The sequence below is a fragment of the Lycium ferocissimum genome, chromosome 8, assembly GCF_029784015.1.
Source record: "Lycium ferocissimum isolate CSIRO_LF1 chromosome 8, AGI_CSIRO_Lferr_CH_V1, whole genome shotgun sequence".
In the NCBI taxonomy this organism is placed as follows: Eukaryota; Viridiplantae; Streptophyta; class Magnoliopsida; order Solanales; family Solanaceae; genus Lycium; species Lycium ferocissimum.
The window spans coordinates 18,913,956-18,932,071 of NC_081349.1; the positions used below are offsets into that span (position 1 = coordinate 18,913,956).

General features: G+C 35.9%; 2 protein-coding genes and 1 pseudogene across 3 annotated transcripts; 2 read left to right on the plus strand and 1 right to left on the minus strand.

Moving 5' to 3' along the window:
- Positions 1–37: 37 nt before the first annotated feature.
- Positions 38–2,312, plus strand: LOC132067455 (glutathione S-transferase U17-like; annotated as a pseudogene).
- A 132-nt stretch (positions 2,313–2,444) lies between these two features.
- LOC132067454 (glutathione S-transferase U17-like) lies at positions 2,445–4,424 on the plus strand. Its single transcript, XM_059460704.1, has 2 exons — positions 2,445–3,221; positions 3,811–4,424. Exons 1-2 carry the CDS (start codon positions 2,904–2,906, stop codon positions 4,183–4,185), a joined length of 693 nt encoding a protein of 230 aa, XP_059316687.1. The 5' UTR covers positions 2,445–2,903; the 3' UTR covers positions 4,186–4,424.
- A 502-nt stretch (positions 4,425–4,926) lies between these two features.
- Positions 4,927–8,189, minus strand: LOC132067456 (uncharacterized). Of its 2 annotated transcripts, none has more exons than XM_059460705.1 (6): positions 7,800–8,189; positions 6,362–6,604; positions 5,935–6,189; positions 5,514–5,848; positions 5,303–5,411; positions 4,927–5,226 (listed from the first exon to the last, which is right to left on the minus strand). In XM_059460705.1, the coding sequence occupies exons 1-6, from the start codon at positions 8,042–8,044 to the stop codon at positions 5,154–5,156; spliced, it is 1,260 nt and encodes a 419-aa protein (XP_059316688.1). In that variant the 5' UTR covers positions 8,045–8,189; the 3' UTR covers positions 4,927–5,153. The 2 variants fall into 2 exon arrangements, with proteins under 2 accessions (XP_059316688.1, XP_059316689.1); XM_059460706.1 differs by having other exon boundaries at positions 5,509–5,848; positions 7,800–8,185.
- Between the last annotated feature and the right edge of the window lie 9,927 nt (positions 8,190–18,116).

Here is an 18,116-nt window from a genome sequence, read left to right on the forward strand (position 1 = left end):
TGGTAAAGGGCGATTTCATTGCCTGTTTTAAAACTAAATCCCCCTTAATATCTTGTTCATGTGGATGATTCTTGATTCAATCATGGTTCGTCTTTTGAATCATGTATAACTAATCCTGGTATAATTTAATACACCAATTACTAGTTACTACTCCTTCCGTTCCACTTTGTTTGGCACTATTTCCTTATTAGTTCATTCTAAAAACACAGACACATTCCTATTTTTCCTTAGCGAGAAGGTTTCATAGCCACGTAAATGCTATAACATGTTTAAGAACACGAGTTTTAAAAGTTTTATAACCACACAAATATAATGACATAAGTATTTAAGTTATAAGTTTCAAAATGTTTGAAATTTTTTGGGATGGAGGGGGAGGAGCAATCTTAAATTGTCAAAGTCTCTTTGAAGAATTTTGCACAACAAATGGACAAACTTATAAGGTCCTCTCATTTTAATGTTCTCACCCACGCACACTGCCAACTAACTTCACAGTCCGCTCTTCACACCACACTTTAAGCACTATTTATATCTCAAACTCTTGCCCAATATTTTGAAAACATCACCTATTTAATTGGCTTCTTAATTTCGTCTCTCTATAATTGCATTTTCTGTTTCTAATTCTTCTTTGATCATGGCTGAAAATGATGTGAAACTATTAGGATCATGGCCTAGTACATTTGTCATGAGGCCTCGGATAGCCCTTAACATAAAATCTGTGGACTATGATTTCTTGGAGGAACAAATTGCTTCAAAAGGTGAGCTTCTCCTTAAATCAAATCCAGTTTACAAGAAAATCCCAGTTCTAATTCATGATGGAAAGCCCATTTGTGAATCTCTCATCATTGTTCAGTATATTGATGAATATTGGAGTTCTGGTCCCTCTATTTTTCCCTCTGACCCTTTGTGATCGTGCCATTGCCTGCTTTTGGGCCTGTTATATTGACGACAAGGTACACATTTCTGGTTTCTTGTGTGTTCATGATCTCTCTTCTTGTCTTTAAAAGCTTAAGTTATTGGAAAGCAAACTTTAAATTACTTAATTATATTATGCCTCCTATGTGAGTGTCTGATTCTTTTTCATTGGCCAAAAATGTAGTGTCTTTTTGCTTTAAATCGAGTGGTGGTGGCACCTCTAATACTATGTCAAAATGGTTGATCATCTCATCTAAAAGCTTAAGTATTAGGAATGGCACACTTTTAATTGCTGATTATATTAATTATGTCTAACTATTAAATTTCTCTGCTTAATAATTGATAGTTACCTTTAATTGTATGTTAGTAGTTTGAGTACTACATTTGACAAAGAACAAAAAAACAGAGAACTTGCAGTAGTGTTTTATATTTCATTTAGATAGGCTAAATATTGGGTTCCATCAGACACTCACATTGGTACATCTGTCAAAGAACAGAGATCCTCACGTCATGAGCTAGCTTTTGGAATTAAGTTAGCTTTTGCGTGAGAGTTGGTTACCATCCCTATTCTTGGTTTACCCAATTTTGGCCCCCATATTATGTTGTTCACGCTCCAGGTGTTCAGTCTTGAATGTGAGGGGGAGAGTGTCAGGATCCCACATTAGTTGAGGGAATAGGTTGTTGTCTCTTTATATGGTCTTGCGCAATCATCACCTCATTACCTAGCTGAGGTTGATTTAGGCATAAGGTCTATTTTCTTAACAAATTCTTTGCGAGGTTCATGTTTCTCTTTGCAGTGGTTGCAGTAGTATTTACATTTTAATTGATGCTGCAGTGGTTTCCATTACTTCGTCGCTTAGTGGTAGCCCAAGGAGACGACGCCATAAAGGCAGCACTGTATCCTGCGGTCGAAGGTCTGGTGTTGTTGGAAGATGCCTTCAAAAATTGCAGCAAAGGCAATAAGTTTTTTGGCGGAGACAAAATCGGATACGTTGACATTGCACTTGGCTGCTTCTTGGGTTGGATGAGCGTGACTGAGAAGATGAACAACGTAAAGCTGCTCGATGAAGCCAAGATTCCACGTCTATACAAATGGGCTGGAGATTTTTGTGCTGTTAGTGCTGTCAAAGATGTCATGCCTGAAACTGATAAGCTTGCTGAGGCTGCTAAGGCCCTTCTACCCAAAATTAGAGCCGACGCTTCTAGCTAAATCTGTACCGTCTTCTTCTTTCAAGATACGCTTAGCCTATGAAGTCTGGGTATCTATTTTTAATCTCTAGCTAAGACCATATATATGAAAACAACATTTGGCCTTTGAAAGGGATATATACCTTTTGTAATAAATTACTCTGAACTGCGTACATGAAGCCAAGAACTACACTATCTGTTGGTTAACTCTATATGTGTCTCTTTGATGTTTGTTTCTGTTTTTAAAACTGAAAATCTTCTGAGCAATAGCCGAGCTGAAATATATAGAAATTCTTGGTGAGTTACAACACAATCAAACCTGAACGGGTTGCCTTAAGCAACAGAGGACATTAACTTATTATTTCTGGTAGTAGCATGAACTGTTATCTTCACATTTGTGGTAAATGGAAGAATTTTATGGTTGCCAATTCATTATTTTAAGTTAGGAGAAGGAATTAACTATTGTGATGCTGGTAAAGGTGATCTCATTTTGTCTGCTGACTAGTTCTCAATCCAACTATAATAGTAGAAAATTTAGATACACTCATCTTGTGATTCACTAAAGTTATTAAAAACTATAGGCCAAATATTAAAAGATGAATAAAGGACTAGATCCATGACACATAGAGATACTGTTTGCAGTCTTTAAAGATTACTTCGTAGACAATAGAAGCTTAATAGTGTTCTCCGCCAGCAAAGAGAATCTTGCTGATCCTACATTGTTTGTTCAGACGAGGTCTAAGGGAGCATAAAAAGAGTAATTCTGTCCTAAATTGCTTACATTTAGAGTCCTTGAGTTGGCTATGGCAACCAGCAATGTAAAGCTTCTGGGAAGAAACGGATGCCCTTTTGTGAATCGGGTTCAAATGGCCCTTAACTTGAAGTCCATCGACCATGAATTCATCGAAGAGAATCCTTTCAAGAAAAGTGAGCTTCTCCTCAAATCAAATCCTGTTAGTAAGAAAGTCCCAGTTCTCTTCCACGCTGAAAAGACTATATGTGAGTCTCTCCTCATCGTGCAATACATCGATGAAGCTTGGCCTAATGGTCCCACCATACTTCCTTCTGATCCTTATGAACGTGCCACTGCCCGGTTTTGGGCAGCCTATATTGATGAAAAAGTAAGGTTTTTGCTATACATTAACCTCTTTTTGCTTCCATTTTCTTTTTATTTTGGCTATTTAATTTGAGTCCACTTCTGCTGATTTTGCCATGTCCTGAAGGATTCTGCAACTTCCAAGCATAGGTTTTAATCTACAACTTTTCCTAATTTTCCTGCTGAAGTTATAAAAGAAAATGTGATGTGAAGTTGCAACTAGGACCTTCTTTGAAGGGAAGAGCGTTAAAATAACCATCTACTATACGAAATATCTTAATTTTATCCTCCATTATACTTTGAGATCATTCATATTCTTGTTGTTACCAAATTATCTTGTATTTGCCTTGACCTCAATGAAGCTCCAACCTTAAACGTGAAATCGACCCAATCCATGCTAGAGCGCTGTTAAAGTCAAGCATAAGTTCAAGAAGATTTATTAACAATACGAGTATGAATACCTGCAAAGTTAGCAGAGGGTAAAATTTAAATATTCCATGTAGTACAGGGTTAATTTTGCAGCATCCTTTTCCTTTCTTTGAATCTAGAGTGTAGCTTTTTCTTTTTCATGTTGGTAATAATATTACTATCTAAATATAGAAAGTTGTATGCAGTGGTTTCCATTAACAGCAGAGTATAGGAAAGCAGAAGGAGAAGAAGCAAAGGCAGCAGTGAGAGACAAAGTGATTGAAGGGACATTGCTGCTAGAGGAAGCTTTCATCAAATGCAGCAAAGGCAAATCTTTCTATGGTGGAGATAACATTGGTTACATTGACATTGTTCTTGGGAGCTTATTGGGATGGCTTAAAGCAGAAGAAATTTTGACTTCCACAAAAATATTTGATGAAACCAAGATTCTGAAATTAGTCGCATGGGCTGAGAGATTTTGTGCAGACAAAACAGTGAAGGATTTCATCCCGGAATCTGAGAAACTTGCTGAAGGTTTCAAGAAGTTTGAGAAACTAAAAGCTGCCTCAAACTCAAATTAGGGGTTGCTTTTAATGGAGTTAGTATGTGTAGAAACTTGATCCTGCTTCTATGAATGTACGTTGAATGTAATGGCCAATGCAAAAAGGTTTTACAGGATATAATTCAACAAATAATAAGTGATTGTTACTCTCATGAATGGACTAAATGAGATTGTTTAATATCTTTTTAGTACTGACATGTTTAAAGCAACTTTATCAAGCCCCAACTTAACCCAATTCCACAGGCTTAGATTGCGGCCTAATCTATTGTCTTTGTAAGTCAAAAATGAAAATGTAATCTGGAGAAAAGATTGAGAACCATTTCTACCATTTACTGTCTCTTTATTTCCTTTTTCCTTTCCCCTCTAAACCTACAATAATTTCTGCCCAAGATTTTGTAAAGCTCAATTGGTCTCTAACCTGTCTTTTATTTTCTTTACACAAAGGCATGCTTGATTTAGATTATCAAACTGTAGTTGATCGTTTTAATTAAGTTCTTCTATGACAACTAAATTCTTCTAATGAAGTAACAGTTTGTTATGAGTACTTGAAATTTATTCTTCTGTAAACAGCCAAACATTGATTATCATCAATCTAAATAGAAAATATGGCCACATATAATGAAATTATCTGAACAGAACAGAACTTCGGTATTGATTTCTAGGAAGTTTTATCGTTTTGATTTCGATTGCTAAGAATAGTATCACGAGTCACTGTTAGCTAGAGAAATGTAGTAGTAATGTTAGCTTCCATAACAATGGCGCGATAAAAAAACATTTCATTCCACCTAAAAAGAACATCAAAATGGAAATGAGAACAAAAGAAATAAGCTCAGTATGGAACTAGGCAATAATGTCCCAAACAGCAAAATATATTGCATACTTACTACACTTGACACTTAATTAACTATGATATAAAGGGTCACCTAATAGATTAACATTCACAAACCTACAAAGTAGGCACATAGAAACATACACAACTGCAATAGGTCATGATCTCTGGCTTTGTGTTGCTACTCCATAGTAAAACTTCTCATGAATATGGCCTACAACATCCAATGCTCTGCAGGACGCAATACAATACATTACAAAAGGACCATTAAATGTAATAATATCACGAGTATAAATATTGCTTTTACCTTTGAAATACTTGCCGGAAACCATAAATTGCACAAAGTATGGCATATATGTAGGGAAAAGAACAAAGAGTTCGCTCTCCACATTTTCGATACGAACTTGACGGCCATTCTGGTATATTAACAAAAAGCTAAATTATTTCTCATGTAATATGATACAAAATAATGATAAATTAATGAGCTAGATTTTAAAAGGTATTAACACATACATTACTTGATGATGCGTGTGCCAGCGCACTCCCCAGAAGAATCAGTATGCCAATGGGAGTATCAAAATCCTGATGGGACTGTCCAATTTCTGAGATGGTTAAGTTGAGGAGTTCATTCCACGTTGCACTACCACTTGCATCATTCCTTATTCTATTCACCCATTGCGCTTCGGGGTTGCAATAAGGCGGTATAGAATAAGTAATAGTCTTGAACTTGGCCAAGTCACTGGTTTGATTGTTTGCATTGCACATGTACAGTTGATACATGTACTGAATGAATGCAGCGAATCTAAAATTATCATACATGCTAGGATGCATCAAGGCTACCACTTTCATGCAACTACAAAAGAAGAAGAAATACTGGTGATTTACTTTAATCAAAGAATAACAGACATTGTATTTTTGTACTATACAGTAGATTCTTACTCTATAGTCTTAGACTCTTCAAGGCATTCCAGCAAATGCTCAACATCTTTGGGTAGATTTTCTCCCACAAAGCTACGTATGATGTCTAGCAGTTTGTTTATCGCTTCATTCCGTAAATCATCTGACAACGGGTGTGTGACCAGGCCAGCTACCCATATAGTCATATCACCCCTGACGTGTATTTTGTCTTGGTTAATCAGCGACACGGGAACTTTGTTTTTTTCAAATAGATCAAAGAAAAATTTAATGATTCCCCTGCAAACATTCAAATATATTACTTACAAAATCCTACAATCAGGGGTGCAACCAGGGAACAACTAACAACTAGTTTGAAATGTTCTTCCATTTAGTAATGGAAGTAATCCGTTGTCACTTTCGACTTGGGAGAAAAAAGAAGAAGAAAAGCTACCGTAAAAGTGAAACTCACCGAACTACACGCCTTGCTGTGGAAGAGAGTCGATATTCTTTCAAATTTGTACCGAACACCCTATGCAGCTCCGTGACCCTTGCCATTGTGCACCATTTTCTCAGGGTTAAACTATTTTTAAGATCAGCAACTTTTAACCTTTCTTGCCAAGCTAAAAAGTTCATTACAGTCTCTGATAGATCCACCTCTCTTTGTAATCTTCTAAGTTCTTGTATTTCAGCTTCTGTGTCATTCATCAGAGATCTAGAGAAAGGATGGTGGTGTATTAGTATTACTGTGGTGGTGTAGAAAAAGTGTGTCACTGCTATGTATATAGTAGTGTCGATGGCCAGTGCTAAGCCCGGGCCCAAGCTCAATAAATTAAATTTCTTGTTTTTGTTGATTTTTGTCATTACCAACACAAGAGTGGACATAACCCGCCCGTTTGGTGGCACTTAACCTTGAGACCTTGAAGTCTCAACACCACCACCTTGCCACTTGAGCAAGGCTTCATCACCAACACAAGGTTGGACAAATTAGATTATTTCTTCTCCATAAGCTAAGGACCCGTTTAGCCATAAAAATTAGTATTCACTTTTTGGAATATTTTTCAATTTATTTGAAAATCAGTGTTTGGCCATGAAAATTCCAAATCCAACTTGAAGTTGTATTTCGAATTTGGAAAACAACTTATAACCTGTTTTCCAACTCAATTTTCACTTTTTTTTTTTTTTTTGAAAATCCAACTCACTTTTCACTTTTGAAGTTGTATTTAAGTACATTCATGCATGAACACTGTTTCATATATTCTTTGCAAAAATTATAACCAAACACAACTTCATCTTCAACTCAAACTCCATAAATTTCAAATAAAGTGAAAAATATTTGAAATTTATCGCCAAACGCCTACTAAGGGTGTGTTTGGTATGACGGTAAATGCTTTCCGGAAAAAAATTTCCTATTTTCTTTGTTTGGTTGCACTAAATTTCTTGGAAAATGTTTTCCTCAAAATAGGAAAAAATGTTTTCCTTAGAAATTTGAGGGAAAATTTAAGGGAAACCCTGCGCACTATCCACCCCACCCCCACTCTTTCACCCCCAACACCCACCCCCACTCCCCAAACACCCTACCACCCCCACACCCACCCACCCCACTACCACACCCACCAACCTACCCCCACTTCCCACCACGCCTACCCCCACCACTAGAAATTGTACTCCGAATTCAGAAAACACATAAGTGTTTTACTTTGAATATATGCAAATGTTCTTACAATGACATCTTCCCTCTAGCATATCAAACAAAAATTAAAAAAATAGCAAAATCACTTATTTTCCGAGAAAATATTTTCAGTCATAGCAAACACACCCTTAAGTGTAAAATGAAGAATCTATATGATGCACATACACTATAAAAAAATAAAAAAGATTGAGTAGAATGGAGTGCATATATATTATACCTAGTTTTATATAGCGATTTGTTAGAAACATTAGAAGAAGATTGAGGATGTTGTTCCTTAACAGGATAATGGTGGAAATGAGCGAAGAATAAAGAGGACCAGAGAGAATCATCGTTGGAGATTCGATTGAAGCGCGTGCAAGTTATGGAGAGGCTGCAAACATCTTTGTAGTTGAGCTTGGAGGATTCAATTCCAGTTTCAAGGATTCGTCTCCATAGTTCATCCGGTAAAGCTGATGCATTCATATTCAGCACTTATTTCTGTTTGATGTTCAGTTATGGAGATTCTAGCTGAATGTAGACAAGGGAAACAAACAATCCTCGCTCTCTCTTTCTCCACACTACCAAAAGAGATACTAGTACATAAGTGATAAATGAAGTGTAAATTCTAGGAGAAAATGACAGAGTAGACCCTTTGATGGTAGGAAGAATCAACTGAAGGTGACTAAAATGTCATCAAATTACCAAAGGTCACGTGTGGGGCCCATTCCATATCAAAACCCAATTAAATTTGGGATTAAGAAGATTAGAGTCTAAAATGTAATTTTTTAAACTTCTTAATCTTTTACAAAATATAAAAAAATCCAAAACACTCACCCATTATACTAAAATACCCACCCATTATTCAAAACATCCCAAACCGTTCCCTCCTCACAACTCCCTCGCACTTCTTCCATATTTCAAAATTAAAACTCCCAAGCAAACAGTTAATCTCCTTCACTTCGACGTCTCTCATCTCTCCTCTTTTCTTGTCATCTAGCAAACAGGTGTCGCTGCTGCTGCTTCTTCTTTAATATCAAGGTAAAGTTTTTGTTTCACTTGTTCCAAAAGTTATTTGGTAGAAATTGATGATTTTGGTTGTAGAAAAAGAAGAAGAAGAACATGGGTTTGTCTTCAATGTTGTTTATTTTGTTGTTCCATGTTTGAGAAACCCTTATTTGGGGTATTTGTTTGACTTGTTGGGGTTTTTGTGTTTGTAAATAGCGTACGTTGTTGTCAAATTATGATTTTTTGTGATGTTTTTGTTCTTGTTCTCCCTAGAATTTCGAAAAAATGGCTTGCAATCTTGTTGACTTTTTCCAACGTTGAGTAAGTTTGCAGCAACTTCAAAGACTTGTTTGACGATTCGGACATTTCTGCCGAGGTTGCTTGCTTTAAAAACCTCTATTTGGTGTATTTTGTAGTGAAATACTGTTGTTGGTGTTGGTGTTAGTGTTGGTGTTGGTGTTGGTGTTAATGTTGGTGTTGGTGTTGTCCTGTTATGGTATGGTTTAGGAAAAGAAAGGATAAACAATTATTGCATATACATTTGGTGTATTTTGTTTAACTTGTATGATTGTGTGTCTGTAGTAGACGATTTTGCTATTGTATTGGAAGTAGATGCTTGTTGTTTTGGTTTGGTTCAGTGTTTAGGAAAAGCTTGGATAAAATCCATCTTGTTGCTGTTATTGTTGTTGTTGTTGTTGTTGTTGTGTGTTTGTAGTGAAATAAATGATTTTTTTCTATTTTTGTCCTGGTATGGTTCAGGGTTTAGGAGTAGATATCCAACAGATGATTTTTTTTTGTTCTTATCCTAGTATTTATCTGGTTCTATTTATAGAAGCTATGTCCAACAGATTTTTAGTTGTTCCAACAATTTCTACACTTGTGCCAACAAGTAGATAATATGTTGCAACAACTACAAATCATTTGGACATAGCTTCGCTTTTTGGTTCTGTTTGTAAAAGATATCCAATAGATTTTTAGTTGTTGCAACAAGTATACAATATGTTGCAACAACTACAAACACACACACACATAGCTTCACACACACACACACACACACACAGAAGATATCCATGATTTTTAGTTGTTGCAACAAGTATACAATATGTTGCAACAAGTATACAATATGTTGACTTACACTATAACATCATTGGACTTTTTGGTTCTATTTGTAGAGAAGATGTCCAGAGATTTTTTAGTTGTTGCAACAAAGTTATACACTTGTTGCAACAAGTATACAATATGTTGCAACAACTATAAATCTATTGGACATTGCTTCGATTATTTGGTTGTGTTTGTAGAAGATATCCGGAACTTAATCCCTTATTCAACAATCGAAGAATGTTTGCAACAACCTATTCACTTGTTGCAAAACAGCTACATCATTTGTTGCAACAAATTCTTCGATTGTTGGGGAATTCGTTACTTGTTGTATTTTGTTTGATCAAATGCCGCACTTCTTATTATTTGTTTACTTCGAATGATGCACTAATCGATTTTTTTTTTCTCCCGTGTGTGTAGATAAAATGTCTCCAGCCAAAAGAAAAGTTGAGAAATCAACTGAGGGTAATAAAGATAATAAAAAAGCTAGAGTGCAATCATCATTAGAGAATCTTGCTGATTTAGCAAAATCTATTGTTAAATCAGCAAATAGAGAGGAAAGAGATAGCCAAACTGACAATCAATCCTCAGAAAGAGAGGAAGTACAGAGCCAAGGAGCTGCAGATACAAATGAACAAAGTGAAGAAGAATTAAAAGCTGAAGAAACTGCTGATGGAGTAGATGAAGGAGATGGAGTGGATGAAGATGATGAAGATGATGAAAAGGATAGTGCTTCCGAAAATACAGTTCACTTGTCGACGTTCATAGCTGAATTAAGAACAAAGAAGAGAAATAGTGTGAATGCCAATTTAATTGCAGAATCTTCTAGTAGATTGGACATAGATCATAACAGACCTTCCATTGACGAGGTCGTCAAGGTTTTCAGTATTGACAAGTATGCCGTGAGGATGCCGTTGAATGAAAATAATGATTTGACCGTTGATCTTACGGTCAAATCAGATATGGGCAAAAACTTTGATATGTTTAGGCTAATTCTTAAAAAGCAGGGGTTGGAGGATTTCTTTAGGAAAAGCTGTTTTGGGGTGTATTTGGATCTGCCTGAAGAGATCGGTGCACGGTTTCAAATGAAAATGGTATATGGGCTTATGAAGCGTAGAATTCTTTCGGATGCAAAGGATGAGCTTTGGATTAATTACTGTGGCATGCCGGTGTGCTTTGGCTTGAAAGATTTTGCCATAGTTCTTGGTCTTAGATGTCATCATTGTGAGCTTCCTCTTTGTTGTATTGAATAAAGCCAGCCCGGACTAGCAAGACAGCCAAAGAAGCCAAGAAAGTAGGAAAGGGTGGAAAAGATAAGAGTGAAACTGGTTTGGTGGAGTTAGTTGGAAAAAGCTACAAAGGAGATAAGTTGCTTGTAGATTTGCAGTCCAAAACCATGTTAAAAAAGCATAAGCAGTCCTTGTGTTTAGTTTGGTTTGTGCACTATGTTCTTATGGCAAAAGATACAAGTCTCAACATACCACTTGGTTTGTTTAAACTTGCGGAGGACTATGAGGCATTCAACAACCATGGATGGGGCCGGGAAAGCTTCAAGTTCACTGTTGACTATTTATTGAAAGAGCTTAAGCCAACAGTGAAGACAGTCAATCTATATGGCTTCCCTTGGACTTTCATGGTAAATCATTTGCAATGTCAATTTCTTGCACTTTTTGTATTTCTATCATCATTCTGATTTTGCTGGTATCTTGTTTTCTAGGCTTGGGCATTTGAAGTCATTCCTCACCTCCAACAACAAGTGAAGGACTACCCTTCAGAAGTGTGTTTTCCAAGAATGCTTAGATGGCTGACTGCAAAGAGCAACACAAGATTGAATGTTAATCTTTTTAACCCTCCTTTGGAAGAGGTAAGCCTTAAGACATGTATATAGAATAAACTTAGTCATCTGTTGGATAATGTCCAAAAAGTATAACATCTGTTGCAACAAGTTACTAATCTGTTGGACAATGTCCAATAAGTATGACACCTGTTGCAACAATCTAGTCATCTGTTGCATTTTATGATTTAGGACCATTTTAATATATCTACTTTTTTGTTGTAGGTTGTGCACCCGTGGCTTGTCCCGACAGTACGGGAGTTGGAGATGCCATTCCTTGCTTCCTTTGTGCCCTTACAATCTGTTCCCAATAAAATGATTAAGGGGTTGAAATTAGAATTGATTGGAGTGACGACCGTGAGGGAATCGGTTGTGGTAGATGGTGGTGGTGGTGTTGTTGTTCTTTGGAGGTCAACTGTCTTGTTGATGATGTTGCGGCAGAAATTGCCGGTGAAAAAATAATAGATGATGATGTTGATGTTGGTAGACAAACTCCAATTGGTGGTGTTGTTGGTGGACAAACTCCAATTGGTGGTGATGTCGGTGAACAAACTCCAATTGGTGAAGATGTTAGTTGTGGTGGATTTGGTGGTAGATTTTCCTTTGTTGGTGCCGACACATCGAAATGTGCTTGTGAATGCACCTATTGCAAGCGACGAATGGATCATTTGATAAAAAATGTTGAGGAGTTGGTGAAGGCACAAAAAGACACAAATTCGCTTTCGAGTTTGTTATCCAAGAGGGTGTCAATCCATCCAAGAAGCCGACCTCACCCTATACTCCTATTCGCATTCGCAAGAAGGAAAAGCAATTTCAAGGCACTTGCCGATGTTATGTCAAGAAAATCTTCTACACCCCACAAGGCGTAGCCTTGTTGTTGATCTTAAAAAGGTAAATGTGTACAAGCATGCAGATGCTCAAAAAATGAAAAAGCTTGAAAAATTCGTCAATGCCAAGAAGAGCAAGGGTACGATGTATTTATTGCATGAATTTAAGGCCAATGACTTCGGATAATGACAAGCATGGAAGATTGGTGGTACCGCCGTGTAAGTTTGAAAACAACAATTATTTTTGTTGAAACAAGTCTTATTTTGGTTGTATTAGTTGAAACAAGTTATATATTTGTTGCAACGAGTGAAACACTTGCTGCAACAAGTATTGGTCTTGTTGCAACAACTCACTTAGTTGTTGGAGATTGCTTACGAGCGGTTGGGTGAAATAGACCAATCCGCGTAAGCAATCTCCAACAACTAAGAGAGTTATTGCAACAAGTGGAATACTTGTTGCAAATTGTTGCAACAAGTGGAATACTTGTTGCAAATTGTTGCAACAAGTGGAATACTTGTTGCAACAAGTCACTTAGTTGTTCAGGTGACTGACATTTCTTATACTTTTAATGCAGTATGTTAATGAAATTATGCTCCTAATGCGTGTGAGGCAAAGCACTTTCACTAAGCACTATGCTTCCACAGATATAATCTTGGATCTCAACTTCTACAATATCATGCTCAAGCGGTACACAGAGTTGTCGGATGAAAGCACACAGCCGGAAGCTATTCCATTCAATCAAATGCTTGATGATTTTATATGGTATGATGATGTTATCGCTTACTGTAGAGGTACTATGCTAGCCAAAGGTGGTTGCGAGTGGGTTGGTGCCAAAAGGGTGCTTACTATCATGAACATAAATGTCAAACAGTTTGTCACCCTCGAATTCATAATTAAGGAGGGGGTGATAAATGTTTATGACTGCAACGTCCCCAAAATCCAAGATGATGAGTTCTTCATCCACATCCAGCCAATCATTGAATTATGGCCGAAGGTACTGAAGTAGAGTGGCATGTTTGAACACTTGCCTGAAAATATGCTCAACGAAGCTTGGAAATTTGTGCTGAAGGAGAATCTCCCCCGCAATGAAACTGCAATGGCATGCGGATCGTATTCACTTGCTTTTATTGAGCATTTGCTTATCGACACTAACATGATGAAGCCCGAAACTCTATTGTGCAATAACTCAGTGGCGAGGATGCAGTGGCGGTGGGCAGTGGGTGTGATAGATAAAGTTTTGGAGTCCTGAGCTGGCTGCTAAACAAATTACTACTTGAACAATTTTTTTTTGTCCTTGTTGTTATTTATGAATGTTGTTGCAACAAATGCAACAGATAGTACAGTTGTTGAAAAAGTTGTAAAAAATTACTAATCTACTAATCTATTTAGACAAGTCATACAGTTGTTGAAGAAGTTACTAATCCGTTCCAACAAGTAACTAATCTGTTTAAACAAGTTACTAATCTGTTGCATTAGTTTATACAGTTGTGGAAGAAGTTGCAACAAACTACTAATCTGTTTCAACAAATTACTAATCCGTTCCAACAAGTAACTAATCTATTTAAACAAGTTACTAATCTGTTGCATTAGTTTATACAGTTGTCGAAGAAGTTACAACAAACTACTAATCTGTTTCAACAAGTTACTAATTCGTTCCAACAAGTAACTAATCTGTTTAAACAAGTTACTAATTTGTTGCATTAGATAATACAGTTGTAGAAGAAGTTGCAACAAATTACTAATATGTTTCAACAAGTTACTAATCCGTTCCAACAAGTAACTAATCTGTTTAAACAAGTTACTAATCTGTTGCATTAGATAATACAGTTGTGGAAAAAGTTGTAACAAATTACTAATCTATTTCAACAAGTTACTAATCTGTTCCAACAAGTAACGAATAATCGCTTAAACAAGTTATTAATCTGTTGCAACAGATCATACAGTTGTGGAAAGAAGTTGCAACAAATTACTAATGATTGTAGTAGATATATATATTGATCAATAAATATGATTGATTTCTATTATTTATCACTAAATGTGGGTGAATCAAGAAGTTCCAAATTGCTTAAGTATATATATTGATCAATAAATATGATTGATTTTCATTGTTTATCACTAAATGTGGTTGAATCAAGAAGTTCACATCAATTCACTCCAATAATCACTCTATTTAGTACTTATTGGACCTAGTTGATCATCTATCCTGACCCAAAACACCATCAAATTGCTTAAGTATATATATTGATCAATAAATATGATTGATTTCCATTGTTTATCACTAAATGTGGTTGAATCAAGAAGTTCACATCAATTCACTCCAATGATCACTCCATTTAGTGTGTATTGGACCTAGTTGATCATCTATCCTGACCCAAAACACCATCAAATTGCTTAAGTATATATATATTGATCAATAAATATGATTGATTTCCATTGTTTATCACTAAATGTGGTTGAATCAAGAAGTTCACATCAATTCACTCCAATGATCACTCCATTTAGTACATATTGGACCTAGTTGATCATCTATCCTGACCCAAAACACCATTAAATTGATTAAGTATATATATATTGATCAATAAATATGGCTGATATCCATTGTTTATCACTAAATATGGTTGATTCCCTTTATTGATCACTAAATATGGGTGAACCAAGTAGTATCTGTTGTAAATGGATGTAGTATCTGTTCGCGAAGTGTAGTATTTGTCCATGCGACAATTGTAGTATTTGTTGCGACAAGCTTTGAAGAAAGTTGTTGAACAAGTCCTTACTCTTGTTAGATAAAACACAACAAGTTACCCATTTTACCGTAACAAGTCACTCCAGGATCTTGTTTGATTTCCGTTGTTTATCACTAAATGTAGTGCTTATATCCATTGTTTATCACTAAATGTGGTGATATTCATTGTTTATCACTAAATATGGTTATTCCTTTATTGATCACTAAATATGGGTGAACCAAGTAGTATCTATTGCAAATGTTATGTAGTATATGTTGCGGCAAGTGTAATATCTATTTTAAAAAAAATAGGCTATATAATTGTAGCATACATTATGTAAATATTTGAAGTCAGAGTAAGTTGTTGAACAAGTCCTTACTCTTGTTGGATAAAACACAACAAGTTACCCATGTTCTATAACAAGTCACTCCACTTGTTTGATTTCCATTGTTTATCACTAAATGTGGCTGATTCCCTCTATCAATAATTAAAACTTGAGTCACTTCACTTGTTAGAAAAAACCCAACATATAACTTAGTTGCATCTGCAAAAACTACGATTTTTTGTAATATGTTTAACGACTTACTAGTTCTTTTTTCTTTTTTTTTTTTAAACAAGTCCTGTTACTTGTTGGATAAAACCCAACAAGTTACAAAGCTATTGCAACAAATTCATTACTTGTTGGTAATGCGTACAACAATTTATTAACAAGAATATACACATTAGTCATTTGAACACGAACAACATATCATATAAACCAAGTTCATAATCACCAAGAACATAAATTACCATGTTAAGAAAGAATAACATTAAAATGTCATAAAGATCCAACAGATAACTATTATTACAACACAATGCAATTTACAACTATGGAGCATTTCGGCTTCGACATGTTGTTCTTTTGTGGCCAACTATTTTGCATAAGGAGCATTTATTTTTTCGCATAGCCCTCTTTGTCCACCTTTTTCCGTGTTTGCTAAAACTTAAAAGCTTCAAACGAAGCGCATCGTCCTTGGCCACCACTTGCTGCTTTTAAGCATTCGGATGTTCACGTAACTAAAGCATACACACTTTAGGAAAACAAGGGCATACGCGAATTGAATGACATTAAATTTTATAAAAACCTATTTCATCATCTCTTGAACATGGCCACACACACATCATTTAAGGACAAATCGTTAGATGACGATTGTGCGACACACGGTGTATTACTCGCAAGTTCGGGTATAGGGATCGGCTCATCCCCACTTTCATGGGGCTTCGCACTTCTATTATCTAGAATATCCATATCCACCCCTTCCAATTTATCATTTAACACATCTTGTTCGTGTTGAGCTAAATTATGGTTCTCGACATTTAACTTCCACCACGTATACCCTTAAAATGGGCCTAGCTACATCTTTCAAATAAGTACGCAAACGACCACGATCGGTTATCTTAAAAGGCAAGACCCTCCTGTTTTCAAAAGAGCTATGCATGTAAGTGATGACAAGGTCTTTCGGTTCACAAGTTAATTCACAATAGTTAATGATTAAGTTCACAAAATCATCAAACTCAACATCTCTTGGGACAGTCATCGCTATCGTCTCTAACATGTGACTACCCTTCCATCGTCAAATATATCGATTGTTCACCTCGATCCATTCACCATGGCAATCAACACCTATTATTATTGAGTCCCCCATTAATGGTACCTAAAGATATTTTGTTTTAAGAAAATTAGTCATGACTAGCGCAAGTCAAAGGCCACTTAAATCTATGATTAAGTTAATTATTGAGTGATTTTTTCTGAAATTTTGGACCCAAAGTAGTTAACTTAATCACAATTTTAAGCGGCCTTTGAGCTTGGATGTTCAAAGTTGTCACAACTTGTAATTACAACGCTTGAATGTCAAGTGTTGAAATTACTCTAGGTGACAGCTTTGACCACCCCAAGCCCAAAGGCCACTTAAATTTATGATTAAGTTCATAATTGAGTGGTTTTTTTCTTTAAAACTTGTAATTTTGGACCCAAATTAGTTAACTTAATTACAACTTTAAATGACTTGTTGGAACAAATAAGCGACTTATTGCAACAAGTTGGTTACTAGTTGCACGACGATATAAACCAAGTTCATAATCACAAAGAACTTATTTGTTAGAGACGACTTCGATTTTGTCTCTGTCTCATATCAAAATAGAACAACTATCGACTTGTTGGAACAACTAACGTACTTGTTGCAACAAGTATGTAACTTGTTCCAACTACTTGGTAACTTGTTGGAGACGACTTCGGTTTCGTTTGATAACAAAATGCAACAACTAAGTGACTTGTTGGAACAAATAAGCGACTTGTTGCAACAAGTAGGTTACTAGTTGCAACAACTCACTTATTTGTTGGAGACAAATGACTTGATCTCTTGTCTTTTCATAACAAAATGGAACAATTATATGAATTGTTGGAACAGCTAACGTACTTGTTGCAACAAGTATCTAACTTGTTCCAACTACTTGATTACTTGTTGGAGAAAGCTTCAGTTTTTGTTTGTTTCATAACAAAATGCAACAACTAAGTGACTTATTGAAACAAATAACATACTTGTTACAACAAGTAGGTTACTAGTTACAACAGCTCACTTATTTGTTGGAGATAGCTTCAGTCTCTGTTTCATCGAACAACTGTAAAATATGTCCAACAGCTGCTGTACTTGATGCAGCAAGTATCATACTTGTTGCAATAAGTAACTCAGTTGTTGGAAAGAGTAGGAGCTCTTCAACAGATTTCACAGTTGTTGCATAAAGTACAACAGCTATTGTAAATTATTTATTCACATTTTTAGTAATTGTTGCAACGATTAGTAAATATGTTGCATCAACTTCATAATTTATCAACAACTCTTGCGAAACTAGGACTACAACGGTGATGCAAAAGTTCGAAGCTCTTATACAACGGCTTTAGAACTTGTTGCAACAACTATACTACTACTGTAACTACGAATCTGGGAAAATCAGCAAATAAGGCAACTACACCCAGATGAACAATTGAAACAAATAGTATTGTTTAACTTACCAATGGACCGGAAAACAC

Bases quoted from the DNA above. Each gene is read 5' to 3' on its own strand.
- LOC132067456 (XM_059460705.1), bottom strand. From the start codon at position 8,044: ATGAATGCATCAGCTTTACCGGATGAACTATGGAGACGAATCCTTGAA. The intron at 6,190-6,361 runs GTGAGTTTCACT...GAATGTTTGCAG, and splicing joins ACAGCAAGGCGTGTAGTTCG to GGGAATCATTAAATTTTTCT. The intron at 5,412-5,513 runs GTAATGTATGTG...TTAATATACCAG, and splicing joins GCTGGCACACGCATCATCAA to AATGGCCGTCAAGTTCGTAT.
- LOC132067454 (XM_059460704.1), top strand. From the start codon at position 2,904: ATGGCAACCAGCAATGTAAAGCTTCTGGGAAGAAACGGATGCCCTTTT. The intron at 3,222-3,810 runs GTAAGGTTTTTG...AGTTGTATGCAG, and splicing joins CAGCCTATATTGATGAAAAA to TGGTTTCCATTAACAGCAGA.